General features: G+C 31.8%; 3 protein-coding genes across 3 annotated transcripts; 2 read left to right on the top strand and 1 right to left on the bottom strand.

The window, feature by feature from the left end:
• Positions 1-1,956: 1,956 nt before the first annotated feature.
• LOC121119309 (uncharacterized) lies at positions 1,957-3,276 on the top strand. The gene is made up of 4 exons (XM_040713941.1): positions 1,957-2,052; positions 2,127-2,477; positions 2,536-3,023; positions 3,084-3,276. The coding sequence occupies exons 1-4, from the start codon at positions 2,026-2,028 to the stop codon at positions 3,226-3,228; spliced, it is 1,011 nt and encodes a 336-aa protein (XP_040569875.1). The 5' UTR covers positions 1,957-2,025; the 3' UTR covers positions 3,229-3,276.
• Positions 3,277-9,439: 6,163 nt separating this feature from the next.
• On the top strand, positions 9,440-10,773 carry LOC121119310 (uncharacterized). The gene is made up of 4 exons (XM_040713942.2): positions 9,440-9,532; positions 9,607-9,957; positions 10,016-10,502; positions 10,563-10,773. Exons 1-3 carry the CDS (start codon positions 9,506-9,508, stop codon positions 10,418-10,420), a joined length of 783 nt encoding a protein of 260 aa, XP_040569876.1. The 5' UTR covers positions 9,440-9,505; the 3' UTR covers positions 10,421-10,502; positions 10,563-10,773.
• Positions 10,774-13,243: 2,470 nt separating this feature from the next.
• LOC121119296 (uncharacterized) lies at positions 13,244-14,509 on the bottom strand. Its single transcript, XM_040713926.1, has 5 exons — positions 14,483-14,509; positions 14,220-14,408; positions 14,059-14,166; positions 13,514-14,000; positions 13,244-13,453 (listed from the first exon to the last, which is right to left on the bottom strand). Exons 1-5 carry the CDS (start codon positions 14,507-14,509, stop codon positions 13,332-13,334), a joined length of 933 nt encoding a protein of 310 aa, XP_040569860.1. The 3' UTR covers positions 13,244-13,331.
• Positions 14,510-16,186: the final 1,677 nt, after the last annotated feature.

Here is a 16,186-nt window from a genome sequence, read left to right as displayed (position 1 = left end):
CTCCGCATAAAGGATTGAGATAGGCAGGATATACTCTGACGTCAATTCATAATTCTACTCTGAGTAGAACAAGGACTAAGACTTATAAGCAAAGATGAAAATAAAACTAACCATCATGCCGTCTCATTGAATTGGATGTTTGCAGCTATTAAAAAGGAAATACACACAAACCATACTCCATATCTAATAATGATGTAGACTGTTCAATTCAATATTACTCCATGAAGGACTTCAAATTCCTCATTGTTGATTACTGTAACAGTTTAAAAGTTAAAAAATTAAAGAATAAAGAGAAGGACTTACACTTATAATTCCAACTCATTATTGATCTCTTCCGTAACAGTTTAAAATTCCTTTATACTTTTACTTTAAAAGCTCTTCTGGAGTTATAAAAATATAAGTAAATATTAAAGAGAACTCCTAATTATTGTTCTGAACGTGCATTTAGTTTTTTTTTTTTTAAACTGTAAAATTATTGAATAAAATTATTTTGGGAAGTATTGGCTAACTATAAACTACCAAGTGTGGGGTGCTAGGAGTCTAATAAAAAATTAGGTCCCAGATGATATCATCTTGGTCCTTATTCTGCATAATTGAAAGAAAAGACCATTACGATTGAGAATTAAAGGTAAAATGTACATTAATGATTCAAAAGATTCCCAAAGTCCACTTAATAAAAGTAAATAATATCAACAGGAATGCACAACACTTCGTACGTGATTATTGACAAGACATATAGCAAATTTTAGTTAAATTTAAGTATTTAAAGGTTCAATTATTCTCAAAAAACAATTTTTCTACTTTAAATTATCATTTGCATCGAAATAAACAATGATGCAGTCCATTTTATATTTAAGGATATTAATGATATATTTATTTTTGTATCATAAAAGTATTCAAAAAATAATAATTTTTGGAGTGTCCACGTTTCAAAACATGTACTTAATAGACAACATATTAAAATTAAATAAGAACCAAAAATATATTGATGAAGAGAATTCATAATCCCTGAAATATGGTGGCCTTTCCATCATGTTTCTTAATATTTTATGGAAATTGCTTAACTCCAGCTGAAAAAGACAACTTTGGAAGTAGGGACATTTCTGAAGTGCTCATCTCTTAACGTTTTAGATAGCCAGTACAAAAGTGAGCCCTACAGAGGAGCTATTAGAAGGGTTCTGGAAAAGTTGATAACCTATTTGGAAAGGATAGAAAGACTATCCAGGGGGGTCATTGATATTTTCTGCTCTTTTGGGAAGTCCCTTAGGTGGGAAATTCCTACCTGAGGTTATCTGATTGATATGAAGGTCTGGGCAAGTGGAGGCGATTATGCAAGCAAAATAGCTAATTCAGTTGAGATAATAAATAAAATGTCCTTTGAACAATACAAGTTAGCTTGTGGGAATTATGTAGCAGCTCCAAGACCATCATTGGAATGTAGATTAAAAACACAAAACCAGAACCAGTCCAAACAGTCAAGGTGGACCCCCCACAAGGTTGCCTGGGCATTGGTGAGTACTAAGAATTATTTCGTTAAAACGTTGGAAATGTTAATTATAATTATATAAGGTAGGAGGTAAAAGGGTAAAAATTGTATCTTAAAAATTTAGATAATAATAAAACTACTATTATGATATATTGGGCAAATATTGCGGACAATTATTTTGAAATAAATTAAAAGTAATTGTAAGTTATGAACATATCAACCAATGAAACAGAAAAAAAATGTCAATAAAAATATAAATATAATAAACTCATGAGAGAATATTGAAGTAGAACAAAATGGTTCTTGGGTTCCCTCAAAAAGAAAACATTTCAAACTGAATGAACACAGTATGAAGGATTTAAAAAGTTAACGGGAATAAAAAAGTAATTAAGAGCAGGCATACAAGCAAATATGCATTTTATTGTTTTTGTTTTTTAAAGGTATAAAAACCTAGGAAGAAATCATGGATATCGTCAGTGGTGATTTAGATTTGCACAAAAAGCAATAATAATACTATTCATTCTTCAATACACCAAATCATGAACATTAAACCAATAATTATTTTGGTAGGCCAATATTTCGGGATTGCATTAATCCCTAACGATACAAAAACAATTATTTTTAAATACTTTTATTAAAGGTTATCACTACTCAGCTCTATGCTCAAACTGAGGCCCAAAGAAATTTCGGTCAAGGGGATCTTATCAACCTTTTACGACAAGGGGGTGGCTCATCTGGAAATGTAGAAGACCTCACTAATAATGTCTTTTTGGATGACAATAATCTTCCTGGAGAAATTAACAAGGATGGTCAAAGATGTGTTCCCAAAGTGATTCAAGTTGAGGAGACCGTCTATGAGCGAGGAATGGAATGCCATCATAGCTTCAAGAAAAAGTGTCATTTGACATATATCACAGATTATGCCTCAGCTGCTGAAAAGAAGTGTGAAACCAACTTCAAAAAGAACTGCCACATTACCTTCAAGCCTGTTGTAAGTATTATATAAAGAATGGCGGAATATTAGCTCCAATTGTCTATTTACTCTCTAGCCCCACACTGAAAAAGTAAAGAAATGTCACACTCCATACGTCAAAGAATGTGGAGACGGAATTGAAGGACCTGAAGTCTGCTCCACTCAGTACGAAAACCATTGTGAAACCAAGTACAAGACCTATGAACTCGAACAAGACGAACCTGAATGTAAAATGGTGGAGGAACTCAGATGCCAAAACGTGACTGTGGAGCTTTTCCACATTGATCAAGGAGAGACTGATAAACCATTTGCCGTCAAAGAGAAATGCGAAAAGTGGCCTGTTCAAAAGTGTGACCTGGTCAAGAAAAACATCAAAAAGGTTCACCCTGATGTCGAATGCAAAAAAGTCCCCAGACAAGTATGTGCTCCCAGTAACTGCAATACTAAACCAGGAGAGGAAATCTGTCATGAAGAATCCAGAACTCAAATTCAAAACGTCCCAGAAGAAGAGTGTGATCTTGAGCCGGAAGAGAACTGCCGCATGGAATCCTCCCTTGTCCCAAGGTTAATACATTATTAAAACAAGTTAACATAAAGCATACTAATTCTATTTATTTTCTCCAGATTGGTGCCCAAACAGAATTGTGTCAAGGTTCCAAAAGAAGTGTGTGTCAACACAAAGAAAAACCCAAAGAAAGTTACTAAACCCATTGTCAAGCAATGGTGCTATAATCCTAATGATTTGACAAAGAAAGTTGAAGATCTATAATAAGTTTTAAAATACCTATTTATAAAGCGTAATAAATGATTAATAATATTTTCCAAGAATGTTTCGTTGCTGGATTTCAAAAGGATGACTTATTTTGCCATTTATCAATATTTTCTTGAAGCTTGAGATCTCAATTTTTAGTTCCTTTTATGTGGCCCGTCAAAACGAACGCAAATAAACATTAGTTTAATCAACTCTTTGAAAGTACCTGAAGTTGCACTTTAAGTAGCTAATATGAATCGTCCAAATGAAGTATTGAAAGTTTTAGTACAATAGAGATACTAGCATAATTGACCTGATCGAATAGTCGGGAGAAGTGTTAGCAGAGCTACCTCTAAACTGCTCCTTAAGAATTTCACAGTTGAAGAACTCTAGCTGAACACCAATGAAAGTTTTGAAATGGCTAATCGTACACAATGTTGTAAGTGGATTTTTAAAATAATCACAACAGCTTCTTCACAGCATTTCTTACAAGAAAAGAATGATGGAGCAATTTCGAATCAGGATAAATTTTAATGAATTACTCCAAGCAAGACCAGTTCAACCTTCTAAAATTAAATGAATTATACAGAAAGAAAAAATTGAAACTCTTTAATTGATTTAAATGAAATTTAAAAATTTCATCATTTAATGAAACATAATTTTTGTTCATAATTTATTCTGGATTGTGATATTTTTTTTCTCTTATTATATATTTAGAAACAAAATAAAAAAACTAATGAAAAATAACATCAACAGATATGCATAATAAGGTTAATAAATAAAAGTATATGTGTCAAAGTATTCTGCAAACAAAACAGTACTGAAATTACTGCTTATTTATCTATTTTAAAGTTTACAAATAACTAGGTCAGAATAATTTAATGATCAAAATTACTTCTTATTTGAATTTTTCACATAAAGAACAATTTGACTAGATTCACTTAATATGAATATCTATAAATTATATAAAAAAGATAGCACTGGAAAATATAGAAAAAAAATTGCATTTTCTCTCATTTTCAAAGTGAAATTGATATAGCTTAAGGTTATCCTATCTTTTCAAAAATTACATTTTTGAAATCTACGTGAAAAAACTACCGTTTTTGATTTTCAAAACAAGGAAAAGTACGATCCACCTTACTCTACATGTATTTAGTGCTCTTTGGAAAGTTTTAGAAGTAATTGCAACGGTTTAGTCAGAGTATTGTATACTCATAAGATTAAATTGGAAACCAAAAAAAGGAGGTTTAAAAATTTTAAAAGGGGAGAAAGAAGAATACTCATTAAATTTCATTAGATCATCAGCTGTTACTAGGGAGGAAGGAGAGAAGGCTATAAACAAGGAAATTTGCTGGAATTACTGTCATATCAATCCCCAATTCTACTCTGAGTCCAACAAGAACTTACAATTATAACTCCGCAACCAATCCTGAATGTTACGCTCCGCTCCGTCTTTTATGAGTACACACGAACATTCAAACAGTTTTTGAATCTATTAAGGAAAGGATGTTCACTACTCAGGAATTAAATAATAATGACAACTACTTAGGAAAAGAAAATTCATTCTCTATACTACCAATTACAAATTAACGGGCCAGCTAAAAAATACAATGAATCATGAACATGCTCTTAGTATTCATCCAGACAAGCAGCAAGGAAAAACTGAAACTACAAGAAAGCAAAGTAAAATACCAAAGCTCGCACACAAAGGCAAGCTCTGGTATGAACATTGATTGACAAAATTTATCCTATACGTAAAAATATCTCACAATCACGAATCCCTTTCCTGACGTATCCTAAATTAGAATAATCCCTTCACCTAATAATTTCATTTGATACTAACATTGTTTTAACATTAAGCGTATTTTTTTTATATTAGTTTCAAAATAGTTTATATTTCGTATGTACAGATAAAATATTCAAGTGAAGTAGAATCATTTGTTAAGTTCAATGTATTTTGGCAATGCTTATTTAGTTGTACTGGTAATGGCAAATATTTGATCATTTGTAAGCGAAGCCGGTTGTATCTAACCAACGTTGGAAATGTTCATGACAATTTTATATGGAGAGAAAAAATGACCAAATTTGCAAATTGTTTAGAATATTTCACAAGATATAGTAAAACATACAACTAAATACTGAATAACAATCACTTATCAAAAAATGATAATACTTACACTAAATCAAAGGAAAATTTCTAGGTAAGTCAAACATATTCTATCGTCTTAACCTAGAAATTTCTATAAACTCTTTGATTTAGTGCTATCAATGCTAAATACTAGATTGCATCTCACTTCCCAATTAGTTTCTTTCATCCATGAACATTAAGTATTACAATTTTAGATGACGGCATTATAATAGCTTTTGATAACCAAACCGTAGTTGAGTGCCTTAACTATTTTATTCTAAAATCACAAACAATATTTTTAAGTATGAAAGACAATGGCAATTCCATATTTAAATCCAATTTTAAAGCTTGTAACTGCACATACAAAATCACTAATTTAAATTTATCACAATATTTTTACTTAAGAGTTATTAAAGTGACTTGGTTAAATATATAATCCGATAAATATCAAGAAAGACGTGCAGACATGTTCATTTTTTGGATAATGATTGTAATTTATAACGGACTAACAATTTACGCTAAACAATTATGGTTAAAAAATTTGGGTAAAAAAAGTATCCGAAAAATTTAGATAATAAGATAAGAAAACTACTATTATGATGAATTCGAAATTTTTTTCGGAAAAAGTTTGAAATAAATTAAAAATTAATAAAAAAACAAACAATGATTAATGATATTTTCCAAGAATGTTTCGTTGCTTTTTATATACTTGTTGCCGGATTTCAAAGGGATGACTTACTTTGCCATTTATCAATATTTTATTGAAGCTTGAGATCTCCATTTTTAGTTCATCATATATGTGGTCTCCGTCAATTCGTTGAATCAACTGTTTGAAAACACGACAAGTTACACTTTAAGAAACTAATATCAAATGATTGACAGTTTTAATACAACGGGATTTTCCTCAAGTAAGTGCATATTATACAGGTGTGTTGCATAAAATAAAATCGAAAAATGACATTGTAATCAAGACAATTAGAATAATGTTTGGGAGAAGAGCAGCTTAGCTGTCATGAAGTTTAAATTTGATTAGCTATAAGCAGCAGTAAGAGGATGGAAATTATTACAAATCCTACTCCGCATAAAGGATTGAGATAGGCAGGATATACTCTGACGTCAATTCATAATTCTACTCTGAGTAGAACAAGGACTAAGACTTATAAGCAAAGATGAAAATAAAACTAACCATCATGCCGTCTCATTGAATTGGATGTTTGCAGCTATTAAAAAGGAAATACACACAAACCATACTCCATATCTAATAATGATGTAGACTGTAATTACTTTGGATTCAATCCTCAATATTACTGCAAATCCATGAAGGACTTATACTTATAATTCCTCATTGTTGATCTCTGTAACAGTTTAAAAGTTCTCTTCTTAAAAATTAAAGAATAAAGAGAATGTTTTTTAGAAAACATTAAAAAAAAAAAACATCTATTCAAGTAGCAACTATAAAAAAACTGGGACCTTCTAATATTGGGTTATTATCATCTTCCGTACCAAATCCTCTGCATTACTCTCTCTCTGAAGAGAAGTAAGCACACAAACTAGTTATTCCTTTATACTTTTACTTTAAAAGCTCCTTACATTGGACAGATGGAGTTATAATGATAAAATATAAGTAAATATTATAGTATTTTACTCCTAATTATTGTTCTGAACGTGCATTTAGTTTTTTTTAAACTGTGAAGAATTATTGAATAAAATTATTTTGGGAAGAATTGGCTAACTGAACTACCAAGTGTGGGGTGCTAGGAGTCTAATAAAAAAATTAGACTCCCAGATGATGCGTCATACTTGGTCCTTATTCATATAATTGAAAGAAAGGAAAACGACGGTGAATGGCATTTACATAGAGAGTAATTACAAACACTGCTGAACAGCGCAAAAAGGTCACAAAATCAAAACAGTAGAGTTTGATCCCTGATTTCAAATATGGTTTTAGTTTTACTCCATCATACTTGGGGCCTTCATAAAAAGGCCATATTTTTAATATTCAAAGTTTTTTTAAACACTTCTTGTTGAAGATATGGATAAATGATATTATCCTTAGAATTGGAGTTATCTTTCTTTAAAGTTGAAAGCGGGATTTTTATTTTTCAGAGGCTCATTGCTGCAGAAAGTGTAGAAATATCTCATTTGTTAGCTGAATTCTGAACTATAATTTAACAGTGCCCCCATTAAGAAAACCCTTGATATCTTTATAATGTTTAAAAGATGCAGCTCATTTTCTAATTCATCTTTTAAGATCAATTTATTTAATCATTGAAGGGCCATATAGGAAGATAAGAAAAGGTTTATATGATTTGTGAGTTTCAACAAATGTCTTCAATTCAGATGAATTTTTCCAAATTGGGATCAGATCAGAAATCTGGACTACGGAGTCTCCAAAAACATCATTTTTATCATATGATTGGAGACGCTCAACCAGAAATAATTTTCTCGCATGAGTCCTTGCACCGCATTTTACGAGTTCTCACTTGAGTTCATTATTGTACAACCAGAATAAGTTTGATCCATTTCATCAAATTATGAATAACTTTTGTTATTTCTAACCGTAATACTTATATAAGTATTTACTTCTCCTGTAGGTAGAATTGTATAATTTCTCATTTATGTTTCACAACAGTTGAAAATGAATATTGGCTAGATAAGAAAGTGCTCTAAAATACTACAGATACTCCCGGAGAGCAAGATATCCGAGAAAGAGTTTTCAATAATGACTTCTTTATTAGGGGTAAAAGCATAATACACTGTCTGAGTATATATTTCTAAGGGACTAAAAGGTAGAATAGATATGCACTCATAGAATAATAAAAGACCATTACGATTGAGAATTAAAGGTAAAATGTACATTAATGATTCAAAAGATTCCCAAAGTCCACTTAATAAAAGTAAATAAAATCAACAGTAATGCACAACACTTTGTACGTGATTATTGACAAGACATATAGCAAATTTTAGTTCAATTTAAGTATTTAAAGGTTCAATTATTCTCAAAAAACAATTTTTTCTACTTTAAATTATCATTTGCATCGAAATAAACAATGATGCAGTCCATTTTATTTTTAAGGATACTAATGATATATTTATTTTTTGTATCATAAGAACAAAAAGTATATTGATGAAGAGAATTCATAATCCCTGAAATATGGTGCCCTTTCCATCATGTTTCTTAATATTTTATGGAAATTGCTTAACTCCAACTGAAAAGGACAACTTTGGAAGTAGGGACATTTCTGAAGTGCTCATCTCTTAACGTTTTAGATAGCCAGTACAAAAGTGAGCCCTACAGAGGAGCTATTAGAAGGGTTCTGGAAAAGTTGATAACCTATTTGGAAAGGATAGAAAGACTATCCAGGGGGGGTCATTGATATTTTCTGCTCTTTTGGGAAGTCCCTTAGGTGGGAAATTCCTACCTGAGGTTATCTGATTGATATGAAGGTCTGGGCAAGTGGAGGCGATTATGCAAGCAAAATAGCTAATTCAGTTGAGATAATAAATAAAATGTCCTTTGAACAATACAAGTTAGCTTGTGGGAATTATGTAGCAGCTCCAAGACCATCATTGGAATGTAGATTAAAAACACAAAACCAGAACCAGTCCAAACAGTCAAGGTGGACCCCCACAAGGTTGCCTGGGCATTGGTGAGTACTAAGAATTATTTCGTTAAAACGTTGGAAATGTTAATTATAATTATATAAGGTAGGAGGTAAAAGGGTAAAAATTGTATCTTAAAAATTTAGATAATAATAAAACTACTATTATGATATATTGGGCAAATATTGCGGACAATTATTTTGAAATAAATTAAAAGTAATTGTAAGTTATGAACATATCAACCAATGAAACAGAAAAAAATGTCGATAAAATATAAATATAATAAACTCATGAGAGAATATTGAAGTAGAACAAAATGGTTCTTGGGTTCCCTCAAAAAGAAAACATTTCAAACTGAATGAACACAGTATGAAGGATTTAAGAAGTTAACGGGAATAAAAAAGTAATTAAGAGCAGGCATACAAGCAAATATGCATTTTATTGTTTTTGTTTTTTAAAGGTATAAAAACCTAGGAAGAAATCATGGATATCGTCAGTGGTGATTTAGAATACCACTCCAACGACAATAATACTATTATCTATTCATTTTTCAATAAAGAAACCATGAAAATTAAAACAATAATTATTTTGGTAGGCCAATATTTCGGGATTGCATTCATCCCTCAATTTAGAAAAACCATTATTATAATACACTCTTTTAAAAGGTTATCACTACTCAGCTCTATGCTCAAACCGAAGCCCAAAGAAGTTTTGATAAAGGTGATCTTATCAGCCTTTTACGACAAGGTGGTGGCTCATCTGGAAATGTAGAGGACCTCACAAGAAATGTCTTTGTGGATGGCAATAATCTTCCTGGAGAAATTAACAAAGACGGCAAAAGATGTGTTCCCAAAGTGATTCAAGTTGAGGAGACCGTCTATGAGCGAGGAATGGAATGCCATCATAGCTTCAAGAAAAAGTGTCATTTGACATATATCACGGATTATGCCTCAGCTGCTGAAAAGAAGTGTGAAACCAACTTCAAAAAGAACTGCCACATTACCTTCAAGCCTGTTGTAAGTATTATATAAAGAATGGCGGAATATTAGATCCAATTGTCTATTTACTCTCTAGCCCCACACTGAACAAGTAAAGAAATGTCACACTCCATACGTCAAAGAATGTGGAGACGGAATTGAAGGACCTGAAGTCTGCTCCACTCAATACGAAAACCACTGTGAAACCAAGTACAAGACCTATGAGCTCGAACAAGACGAACCTGAATGTAAAATGGTAGAGGAACTCAGATGCCAAAACGTGACTGTGGAGCTTTTCCACATTGATCAAGGAGAGACTGATAAACCCTTTGCCGTCAAAGAGAAATGCGAAAAGTGGCCTGTTCAAAAGTGTGACTTGGTCAAGAAAAACATCAAAAAGGTTCACCCTGATGTCGAATGCAAAAAAGTCCCCAGACAAGTCTGTGCTCCCAGCAACTGCAATACTAAACCAGGAAGGAAATCTGTCATGAAGAATCCATAACTCAAATCCAAAACGTCCCAGAAGAAGAGTGTGATCTTGAGCCGGAAGAGAACTGCCGCATGGAATCCTCCCTTGTCCCAAGGTTAATACATTATTAAAACAAGTTAAAATAATGCATACTAATTCTATTTATTTTCTCCAGATTGGTGCCCAAACAGAATTGTGTCAAGGTTCCAAAAGAAGTATGTGTCAACACAAAGAAAAACCCCAAGAAGGTCACCAAACCCATTGTCAAGCAATGGTGCTATGATCCAAATGATTTGACAAAGAAAGTTGAAGATCTATAATCAGATATGAAATAATATGTTCACACCTATTTATTAAGCGAAATAAATTATATATAATTCATTCAACGTACTCGTTATTGGTATTTTATTGATCAGTGGCCTGTGTTCTAATTTCATTTCCACATATTAATATAATACGGTCCCTTTTTTTTTTTATGATAAGTTATAAAATACCTATTTATTAAGCATAATAAATTATTAATACTATTTTAGATTTACTATTTGTTTTTATATAGGTACTTGTTTTTAAATTTCAATGGGAATTACTTACTAAAATATTATCAATATTTTATTGAAGCATGTGATCTTTACTCTTACTGGTTTTTGATTCTATGTTTTGACTGTTTCATATTAGAAAAAGGATGACAAAGACGGTTTATTCATATTATAAACATTATATTACTATCTTAGATTATGAATTAACAGGTGTAAAATACAATATTATGAAAATATTCAATTTATTGCTAAAATTATGATTCAAATGCTGGGGTAGCCGAAGGGAAATTCATGCGCTGGGATTTGAAGAGAAGTAACGGAACAACATAATTAGGGTAATTGAAAGGCTTCAATGAACTCTTTAATAGAATAGTCCTTATGGTGAAATCTAATGACAATGGTGGTCATAATTTCTAATATTACATTTTGAGCAGATATGCAGTACTCGAGTTTAAACTTCTGGTTTTTTTATGAAATTTGTATTGGACTTGACTTGGACTCGGAACCATCTGGATTTGGACTCCACATCTGTGATGTAACCACCACCATCGTCTGTATTATGTAATGTCTTTTTTTATTATTATTTTTTTGGCTTTATTGTATTACGAAGCCTTACTCCAAAAAGGAACAGAAAAAAGGTCATCTGGTAGATAGCGAAATAAGTCAATCATACCAACTTCTATATATCTCTTAAATACTCGCACACTATCATTGCCATAATATTTCCCAACAATTTTCGAAATGGGTTTACAAATAGTTTGGGCAAAAAGTAATTTCTTATTTCTCGCCCCTTTTTCTCATTATTGGTGACATAGGACCAAACGATAAGGCGTTGTATAGGTGTGAGAGATTACTACCAAAGGGATGATCTTATTCTAGTTTTTTTTTTTGTAAAATTTATACGCCTAATACCAGGTTGAATTTTGAAAATTAGACACTTGGAAAAGAAAAAAGAAAATACCCCGTCATTCTTTAATTATACATATAAAAACGAAAAGCTTTATTAATCCTTTTCTCATACGTAGCCAATATTAGATTAATTTATTATATTTAGACGTCATTGAACATCCCAAATGGCTACCAACCTCATGCAAGAAGAGTCTTACGAGCCCTTCCTGTCATTCTGAGCAGCTCTGCTGGAGTGTGACTCGGTGAAGAAGAATTGATGCCTTAAACTTTGAATATCTCTGCGATTGCATTTCTCGTCCGATTTAAAAAAACTCAAAACCAGGAGGTGTTTGAGATACATGGCTACTTATCTATAAAATTACAGAAAGTTCTAATTTAACCACACAGAACCTCTTAAAGTAATATGATACAAGTGTGTAAGTTTCAATTTTCCACCCGGGATAAGGCGTATAAATTTAAAAAAATAGAAGTTCCCTTTGGTATGATTGACTACTCGTATGTCAATTCATAAGACTTTTAATGTAAACTCGATTTCCTTATCTAGCAGGGCCCCGAGATATTTGATTGCATCAATGGATTGCAAATACGAGATATAATAAAGCTGGGGGATTCAAGAGTGGAGGATTTAAACAAAATCTCCCATTTTCTAAGACATCCCTTGCTATGTAATTGTAAAGGCTAATAGAAAACCAACTTACCCTTCAAGAGGAGTAACACTACTAAGCAATGAAAAATTTACACTATTAAAACAGCTAATGATCCTGTAGGGAATTATGTTGTCGTCAATTTGAATTTTCTTGAAAATAGAACAACAACTTTTGAGGGTAAACCGCCAAACCCAGATCCTAAAAATGTGTTCTCAATACTAGTCAGAGGGGTGGGCCCATTGGAAAGAAAGGAGTGTATATTGTAACCTGAATAACAAATATGTTTATTATCATTGATGAATAAAAGTAGTATTACAGGTCTAGAAAATATAATATCAAATTTTAACTTACAATATTAAGGTCTCAAATGCAACGACCTTCACCACAAAACGAGTGGACGCAAAATAATAAGAGACAAACTTGATTAAATATTCTTTTCATACCGAGTTGGAAAGCCTATATCTCAGATACCTGCCAAATTTATGTATAACTTAAGTGTCTCCCCCTTATCTTGTAAAATTTATGGAAGCTCAATGTTTCCTTACATGATTCAGCAACTACACGCGATAAAATATACAAGGTAATTCGCAATTATTCTCTTAAGATGAATAATTGACGGTTGTTTCCATGAGATACCTTTAAAATAATTGAATCTCAAGCAAAGATGATTCTCATTTAATTAAGGTAGAGAAATGCCTAGTGCCAAGAAAAAAAACCCGCTTATTCAGATACAGACTATAAATAAATAAAATAACAATAATGAGTATAATCAATTGTATATAATTTATTTCGCTAATAAATAGGGGTGAAAATGTTAATTCATATCTGATTATAGATCTTCAACTTTCTTTGTCAAATCATTTGGATTATAGCACCATTGCTTGACAATGGGTTTAGTGACCTTCTTGGGGTTTTTCTTTGTGTTGACACATACTTCTTTTGGAACCTTGACACAATTCTGTTTGGGCACCAATCTGGAGAAAATAAATAGAATTAGTATGCATTATGTTAACTTGTTTTAATAATGTATTAACCTTGGGACAAGGGAGGATTCCATGCGGCAGTTCTCTTCCGGCTCAAGATCACACTCTTCTTCTGGAACGTTTTGGATTTGAGTTCTGGATTCTTCATGACAGATTTCCTCTCCTGGTTTAGTATTGCAGTTGCTGGGAGCACAGACTTGTCTGGGGACTTTTTTGCATTCGACATCAGGGTGAACCTTTTGATGTTTTTCTTGACTAAGTCACACTTTTGAACAGGCCACTTTTCGCATTTCTCTTTGACGGCAAAGGGTTTATCAGTCTCTCCTTGATCAATGTGGAAAAGCTCTACAGTCACGTTTTGGCATCTGAGTTCCTCCACCATTTTACATTCAGGTTCGTCTTGTTCGAGCTCATAGGTCTTGTACTTGGTTTCACAATGGTTTTCGTATTGAGTGGAGCAGACTTCAGGTCCTTCAATTCCGTCTCCACATTCTTTGACGTATGGAGTGTGACATTTCTTTACTTTTTCAGTGTGGGGCTAGAGAGTAAATAGACAATTGGATCTAATATTCCGCCATTCTTTATATAATACTTACAACAGGCTTGAAGGTAATGTGGCAGTTCTTTTTGAAGTTGGTTTCACACTTCTTTTCAGCAGCTGAGGCATAATCCGTGATATATGTCAAATGACACTTTTCTTGAAGCTATGATGGCATTCCATTCCTCGCTCATAGACGGTCTCCTCAACTTGAATCACTTTGGGAACACATCTTTTGCCGTCTTTGTTAATTTCTCCAGGAAGATTATTGCCATCCACAAAGACATTTCTTGTGATGTCCTCTACATTTCCAGATGAGCCACCACCTTGTCGTAAAATGTTGATAAGATCACCCTGACCGAAATTTCTTTGGGCCTCAGTTTGAGCATAGAGCTGAGTAGTGATAACCTTTAATAAAAGTATTTAAAAATAATTGTTTTTGTATCGTTAGGGATTGATGCAATCTTGAAATATTGGCCTACCAAAATAATTATTGGTTTAATGTTCATGATTTGGTGTATTGAAGAATGAATAGTATTATTATTGCTTTTTGTGCAAATCTAAATCACCACTGATGATATCCATGATTTCTTCCTAGGCTTTTATACCTTTGAAAAAAACACAATAATAATAAAATGCATATTTGGTTGTATGCCTGTTCTTAATTACCTTTTTATTCCCGTTAACATCTTAAATCCTTCATACTTTGTTCATTCAGTTTGAAATATTCCCTTGTCGATGATACTCAAAAACCATATTGTTCTATTTCAATATTGTCTCATGAGTTTATTATTTGAGATAATATCAAAGTAGAACAAATTGATAAAGTTTGAAATAAATTCAAAATAATTCTACCTTAATTATTTTGAATTGATTGCAATTTTTATCTAAAGTATTTTCAAATATATTATGGTATATAATAGTAGTTTTCTTATCTTATTATCTAAATTTTTATAACACATTTTCTCCTAATTTTTGACCCATTATAGTTTATCGTTAAAATATTATTAAAAAATTACTGATTTGTGTGCAAAATTAAATTTAAATATAAATGTTTTCAATTTGACAAATATATTTTCATTAGCCTTCCATTACTTCTACCCAAACATAAAAATACAATTAGTTATATAAAAATTTCTTTGCCATTAGGGCAAATTGGTTATATTTTTTTTCATTGTATTAATACCTGTAAATTAAAAATCTAAAATTGTATTTGGATAAATAATATTATATTTTGTATGCCGTAAATGATAGACTATTTCCAAATAATTATTATTCAAAATACACTTGTTCCCAACAGAACACATTCAATTCAAAATTATGGACTTTAAAACTGCAATTTCTTCCCTTGTAATTTTAATTATCAATGCTAGTTATAAATTATATACATCCAGAGGCGGTTGAAAGATGATGCTACCCTATAAAATGCCCGAATATGGCGAGCTACTTCTCATCACTCATCACTTTTGGAAGATACCGTTCTGTCATAACAAGATCTCTATACTAAACACTCTTTATAATTATTTGTTGTTCAAAACTCCAAAAGTTGCACTTGCCAAAATCATATATTCAGATACGAAAGGGCTAGACATTGCAGCTTCTCTGTAGGTGAAAAAAGACCGCTCCTTCAAGATCTTCTGAAACAACATCGAACTAAATAAGAGCTTAATATCATACTGCATACATTCAGATACTAAAATTAACTGTGTCATTGAAGCCATCAACTTGCAGCTATTCTAGGCTCTACAGACTCTCAGACAGAGAAATAAACATTTGATATGGCACAATGGCAGGTCACAAAATCAAACATCTAAAATGGTTCTATGATTTACGATAACAGGAATGACCTGTAGTTACCAAGAAATAGTTTGCACGCTACAAAAATCATTTTAAGATATCTGCCTTTAAAATAACTAAATGTTTCTAGCTAGTCCAAAAAAATCTTCTTGCTTTATGAATTTTTAATGTCCATTCTAACAATAGGAATTAAGTGAATGTACTCAGTTGTAAATATTTAATATCCAAAATATCCAAAACATAATACTTTAACATAAATTGTTTCCTTATTTAACATAATTCGCATCGGCCAAGTCCATCTATTGTATACAAAACCAAAAAATGATAATATCTAAGATCCTATCCCTGAAAGTAGATCAATAAGTATGACATTCAAATTATAGGTTATT

Source organism: Lepeophtheirus salmonis, chromosome 6, assembly GCF_016086655.4.
Source record: "Lepeophtheirus salmonis chromosome 6, UVic_Lsal_1.4, whole genome shotgun sequence".
Classification (NCBI taxonomy): Eukaryota; Metazoa; Arthropoda; class Copepoda; order Siphonostomatoida; family Caligidae; genus Lepeophtheirus; species Lepeophtheirus salmonis.
This window is presented reverse-complemented; position numbering and strand designations above follow the sequence as displayed.

What these genes read in the sequence shown, in the direction of transcription:
- LOC121119309 (XM_040713941.1), top strand. Translation starts at nt 2,026, where the DNA reads ATGAACATTAAACCAATAATTATTTTG. An exon ending in ACATTACCTTCAAGCCTGTT is followed by an intron (nt 2,478 to 2,535) that starts GTAAGTATTATA and finishes TTTACTCTCTAG; the next exon opens with CCCCACACTGAAAAAGTAAA. An exon ending in GAATCCTCCCTTGTCCCAAG is followed by an intron (nt 3,024 to 3,083) that starts GTTAATACATTA and finishes TATTTTCTCCAG; the next exon opens with ATTGGTGCCCAAACAGAATT.
- LOC121119310 (XM_040713942.2), top strand. Translation starts at nt 9,506, where the DNA reads ATGAAAATTAAAACAATAATTATTTTG. An exon ending in TTAAAACAATAATTATTTTG is followed by an intron (nt 9,533 to 9,606) that starts GTAGGCCAATAT and finishes CTCTTTTAAAAG; the next exon opens with GTTATCACTACTCAGCTCTA. An exon ending in ACATTACCTTCAAGCCTGTT is followed by an intron (nt 9,958 to 10,015) that starts GTAAGTATTATA and finishes TTTACTCTCTAG; the next exon opens with CCCCACACTGAACAAGTAAA.
- LOC121119296 (XM_040713926.1), bottom strand. Translation starts at nt 14,509, where the DNA reads ATGAACATTAAACCAATAATTATTTTG. An exon ending in TTAAACCAATAATTATTTTG is followed by an intron (nt 14,409 to 14,482) that starts GTAGGCCAATAT and finishes CTTTTATTAAAG; the next exon opens with GTTATCACTACTCAGCTCTA. An exon ending in GAATCCTCCCTTGTCCCAAG is followed by an intron (nt 13,454 to 13,513) that starts GTTAATACATTA and finishes TATTTTCTCCAG; the next exon opens with ATTGGTGCCCAAACAGAATT.